The 5,904-nt window shown below is 44.8% G+C and overlaps 1 protein-coding gene across 1 annotated transcript in view; it reads left to right on the top strand.

The window, feature by feature from the left end:
* Positions 1 to 2,321: 2,321 nt before the first annotated feature.
* The window catches only part of LOC109468833 (B-box type zinc finger protein ncl-1-like), a 6,213-nt gene continuing 2,630 nt past the window's right edge, over positions 2,322 to 5,904 (top strand). Inside the window, exons 1-5 of the mRNA XM_019767173.1 lie at positions 2,322 to 2,450; positions 3,286 to 3,427; positions 4,304 to 4,494; positions 4,943 to 5,131; positions 5,691 to 5,771. Of these exons, the coding sequence (XP_019622732.1) occupies positions 2,322 to 2,450; positions 3,286 to 3,427; positions 4,304 to 4,494; positions 4,943 to 5,131; positions 5,691 to 5,771 (732 nt within the window). The remainder of the gene's footprint in view (positions 2,451 to 3,285; positions 3,428 to 4,303; positions 4,495 to 4,942; positions 5,132 to 5,690; positions 5,772 to 5,904) is intronic.

Below are 5,904 nucleotides of genomic sequence, written 5' to 3'. Positions count from 1 at the left end.
AGTGCAAAAAGAAACCCAAATAAAAAAGTAAAAAAAAAAAAAAAACACGCCAAAAATAACCCAAAACCCCAAACCTCTGCTTGGAGAGTAAGACACAACACCACCCCTCCAACAGCACCAGAATGGACTGTGCCAGACGAAGTTGCCTTACCAGTTTTGTGCAGCCAGTATTAAAGAAAGACGCGTGAATTCACCGCCTGAAGGCCTGAGGGTTTAGCACACGGTGTGGTACTGTCAACAGACATAACAATATCCACATATAAACTACAGCATCTTTTTTAGATCTCAGGAGACATTTTTTTCTTCAAGACGCTTCTTCAAGAAGGTGGGTGAATTCTTAAGGTCCTTAAGATATCGAGGTTCTTTTTAAGATGATGTGTTGAGCTGGGATTGTTAAGGTGAAGATAGTAGGGAGATAAGGGAGTTAAGAGTGCACAGGACAGCCGTGTTAGCGATTTTGTGTTATCTTGAAAAATGCTAAAACACGCAAACCGATTCTTAAAGTACATCGAATTACCATCTTTATCGATACCTGAACGGTTATACGTAAATGCCCCACACCAGATACGTTTTACCAGCACCACAATTATTAGACTTAATGAAGCATGGATCGTTCTAGAAATCTATTCCCAGTACGGTTTTTACATGTGGTAACAATATGCAAGCAAAGGAGTAGGTTACGCACACCAGAAATACCTGCACAGCCCCAATTTTACCTGCACTAACCTGCATATACCCAGTACATGAACCAGTGCAGGTTAGGTGCAGGTAGACATCAGAAATACCTGCACAGCTCCAATTTTATCTGCACTAACCCGCATATACACAGTGCATGGACCAGTGTAGGTTAGGTGCAGGTAGACATCAGAAATACCTGCACAGCTCCAATTTTACCTGCACTAACCTGCATACACCCAGTACATGGACCAGTCTAGGCTAGGTGCAGGCAGACATCAGAAATACCTGCACAGCTCCAATTTTACCTGCATTAACCTGTATATACCCAGTACATGGACCAGTCTAGGCTAGGTGCAGGCAGACTTCAGAAATACCTGCACAGCTCCAATTTTACCTGTACTAACCTGCATATACCCAGTACATGAACCAGTGCAGGTTAGGTGCAGGTAGACATCAGAAATACCTGCACAGCTCCAATTTTACCTTCACTAACCTGCATGTACCCAGTACATGGACCTGAGTGCAGGTTAGGAGCAGGTAAACATCAGGAATACCTGCACTAACCTGCATGTGGTATTTTGGGCCCTGTTTCAGAATTTAAGTTGGTTTTTGACAGCATTTTTATAAGACTAGCGCTGGCTAGACAACAGAAATACCTGCATAGCCCCAGTAATATCTGGACTAACCAGCATAAGCAGGTGGCATTTGGCGTCCTGTCAGGTCTATAATTATAAGATTTCCGGGGCGCCTCCTGTCCTGCTCCTGAATAGTTCATCGCAAGCTGTTTCCGCGAGGCTAGCTCCTAACAAGTCAGGTCTTCATCGTTAACGACCTGTTATTAACGTGTAGCGATCTTCCTTATACAACAAAACACAACCAGCAGGGGGTAAAATACCTGATTATACAGTCAAAACTGTGCTGTTTACCACCATTGCATTCGTCTATTTTTATTCAGGGTGGAAAAACATTAACTTAAGAAATAGGCAAAACTGGACGTGAAAGTCAATTTTGGTGGTCATTCTTTAATGTAGTAAGAAATGTACTAAGAAATGGCAGTTAATGTCAGATTTACGCATCCAAAATATTTTTGTTGTTGTTTTGCCGCCATGAAATCTCACTGGCAGACTTTAAAATCAGCGCCTGGGGCGAGAGATGGTCAGGGATATTAGCTTTAGAGAGTTCATATCAGGTGATCAGTACTATTGTTCCGAGGCGTCCATGCACAAAGGACCTGTTTCGTGCATCTACAGACTTTCTTCACCCAGCTGTAAAATGAGTACCTGACTTAAGTTTTTTTTTTATATTTCAACCGTAAAGTTTCATGACTGGACATGGTGACGGCACACTCAAGTTATATCAGCTTATCTTATACCTCCACCAACGTAGGGGACGAATATAGGACAGAACAATACTCATTTCCACCTGAGCGAAGTGAAGAAAGCCGTGTGAAGTGCCTTTCGCGAGGGCACAAGATCGGTGGCATGTCAGGACTCGAACCCGCGACCTCTTGGTTCCGAGTCGACCACTCTGCCGTTACGTCACCTTAAGTTGGGGAGGTATCACAAGTTGGGACATTATTTCTTATTGATTCATTGATCTGATTGATCATCTAATCGATTAATTTCTGCTTTCAAAAAAGTAAGATGGCGGCCGCAGAGGGGAACAATGCTGGTCATCAGCGCATGCGCGGACAGGAGTTCCTGGTATGTGGGATCTGCCTGGATCACTTCACGGTGCCGAAAATCCTGCCCTGTGCGCACACCTTCTGTCAGGTGGGTTAACTGTACACACAGGCGGTCAAACATACACACATACACAGACAAACACACACACACACACGCACACCTTCTGTCAGGTGGGTTAACTGTACACACAGGCGGTCAAACATACACACATACAGAGACAAACACACACACGCACACCTTCTGTCAGGTGGGTTAACTGTACACACAGGCGGTCAAACAGACCTTCTGTCAGGTGGGTTAACACACAGTTACACAGACAAACATACAGACAGACAGACAGACGGACGGACGGACAGGCACACACACACACACACACACAAAGGATCGCGCACACACACACACAGACACACACACACACAGACATACACACTCACATACATACACACAGACACACACATCTTCTGTCTGGTGGGTTAAACACACATACACACATACATGTTGTGCAGGCATACACTTATGCACACACACACACACACACACACACACACACACACACACACAGACACACAGAGAGACACACAGACACAAACACACACATGCACGTTCTGAAGGTGGGACAACCTCACAGACACACATACATGCACACACACACACATTTAAGTTCATATCGTCCACTGTCTCTATGAAGTGATGGCTGGAGTGTCCTCAGATATATATGGCTAGTCTCTACCAGACTAACTACGCTCGCTAACAACATTTACAGCTGCTGCAACAACCTTCCTCGGCCGGACTCCCCTGGCCAATTTTGCCAAATTTTTGGTACTTTTTGCCGAATTCTACGATCCTTATTCCCATAGAAAGCCCCGGTGGAGAGTAATATATCGCCTCCTTTAATTTATACCCTCTTATTTTTTGTCTTAAGGAGTGCCTTGAAACCTACGCCGGGAGAAGGCGGTTCATCTACTGCCCAAACTGCCGGCGTGTGGTGGAGCTGGACCCGGCGTCGGGTGTGCGGGGGCTGCCGGGTAACTTCTGGGTCACCAACCTGCGGGACGTCATAGCCGGTAGGTCCCGTTACACTCTGTGCAGTAGCCTCTACCAGGCTTCGGCGTAGCGGCAGAGTGCGCGACTCGGAACTTAGAGTCCCGGGTTCGAGTCCTGACATGCCACCGATCTTGTGTCCTTGGGAAAGGCACTTTACACGACTTTCCTCACTTCGCTCAGGTGAAAATGAGTATTGTCGTCCTGTCATGTATTTGTCCCCTGTGTTGGTGGCGGCATTAATATAAGTTGAAGAAACTTGAGTGTGTCGTCACCACGTCTGGTGATTACATGTTGGAATAAATTAAAAAAAAAAAGAGTAGAAATCGGTCAAATAGAGAGATAACATGCCGGGGGAGTTGGTCCGCTACATTTTGTACAAATTTACTCTTTAGTGGACCGGCATGTTATCTCTTTATTTGACCGATTTCTACTCTTTCCAGCCGCCTCCCGAAGCTTGGTAGAGGCTATCTGTGTAGAGCATTGGGGGTGTTGTCCATCTCAATTTTTGTAGCCCTTGGGCCACACACTGTGCAAACACTATAGGAGGGGCTGCCCGGAAACTTCTAGGCCACCAAACTGCGTGACGTCATAGCCGGTAGTTATCTGGTTATTGACCTACCTCTGGGTCACCAACCTGCGATGACGTCATAGCCAGTAGTTATCTGGTTATTGACCTACCTTGATGTATTTCCTTTTCAGCTTCACTCACATCTCACCAGGCGTAACAGTTTGTATTTGCTAGTGTACAAATGTAAAAGTGTAAAAGTTTGTATGTTGTTGCTAGTGTACCAACTATGCAAAGGTTCGTATTTTCTATGTTGTTCTAGTGTGCAAATATACATATTAACACAGACCTAGTTTGCTGATATATAGCTACGCCACCCGTTTCTTCACAGAACGAGATAGCGAGAACCCAGATGCCAAAGGTCGTCTCCTAGGCAACCGGTGCAAGCTCCACCCGGACGAGCAGTGCCGCCATTTTTGCCAGGACTGTCACGTTCCAGTGTGTGGGGAGTGCCTCTTCTCCGAGCACAATGGGCATGCGCTGGAGCGACTGGAGAGGGTGCTAGCTGAGGTCAGAAAAGAGGTAAGAATTTTAATAAGTCAGTTTTGATAATCATAATATAAGAAGCTGTTTTGATGTAAAAGTTCATATATGTTCAGCTCAGCAAATCGAAAAATTGGAACTCTTTTTAGCATGAGAATTTTGATTTTTTTTCTCCACATTTTCGACCAGTCTTCTGGTCTTCTTCATGCCGACTGACCCGATTGCTCAGGTCACGTGACCTTCTGGTCGTGTGACGTAATGGGGTCAAAGCTGGATAGAATCGGGTATCGTCTCTTCCTTGTATTTATTTGTATTATTATGTTTACCGAATGAAAACATATTGTTTTTGCTACGTTTCTTCTTCTTCTTCTTCTCCTCCAGTGACCTGACTGGACCAGACTGTCTCTCACCATCGTAACTCGTGTTGGGTTACATAATATTGCAATTTCATAGTAGGAGGGATTAATTTTTTTACATTTTTTTCTAGTTGAGGAAGTGTTTGGAGATCGCCCAACAGATTGCCGGCGAGCTAAAGATGGTTCTTCACGAGTTCGAGTCCCGGAGGGTGGGGAAGAGCAAGATGGAACAGCCACCGGAGTCCCCGGATGAGGAAGCGGAGAGACAGAGAATCGAATGGGCGGACGCCATGTTGAATCGACTGCTGAAAGCATTCAAGGTGACTCAAAGTCAAAATATCATTGTTAGTTTTTATACTGCTTTTAAAAACGCATTTCTGCCATTGAAGGAAATGGAAAGAGGGGACAAGTTTTCCTTTGACTCGAAAGTTCACCCATGTTCATCTTGGTAGAATACGTGACATAGGCAGTTTTAAACGTTGCCAATTGTTTTTTGTGTCAAGGAATGAATCGAAATCTTCCATGGCGTCACTATGCAGATTACAGACACGTGACCTACTGAGCGGTGGATCAGATGTAATGGGTAGTTTGTGGCTTCCCCCGTCTTGATTTAGGCAGGGTTCTGATGAAGGACATTATATTCTATATAATGGTTATGTGCTGATGTATCCTCTTTGTTTATTTATTTATTTGAAATTGCAACATGGCAATACAATGTTGCCGCCAGGGAGCTGATAGCTGATATTGCGACATCATATACAAATATACACAATAGACACATACATCATCATGTAATCACTTGTGCAATTCAGCCAAGCAATGCATATTGGCTGCCAAGCAATGTGAATAAACAGTTTCAGTTTATCCTCTTTGTTTTAGTTCTCGCGTCGTGCGGCGGAGCTGTGCGACTATGGCGGTCTGCAGAGGTGCAGAAAGCTACTAGCCGACCTGATCAACCAGGTAACTGCATAACGTTATCCCTAATGCTAACTCGCCTAGCTCTCTTTACAGCAGCGAGAAGTAGTTTTAGTCATTAAAGCATCGCCTAGCAAAGTACCGGAGTTACTGCCGCTTAACCTCTCTCTCTCTGTCT

The sequence above is a fragment of the Branchiostoma belcheri genome, unplaced genomic scaffold (genome assembly GCF_001625305.1).
Source record: "Branchiostoma belcheri isolate BF01 breed outbred unplaced genomic scaffold, Haploidv18h27 scaffold2, whole genome shotgun sequence".
Taxonomy (NCBI): domain Eukaryota; kingdom Metazoa; phylum Chordata; class Leptocardii; order Amphioxiformes; family Branchiostomatidae; genus Branchiostoma; species Branchiostoma belcheri.
The sequence above is the reverse complement of the archived record's forward strand: the minus strand, read 5'-3'. Positions and strand labels throughout refer to the sequence as shown.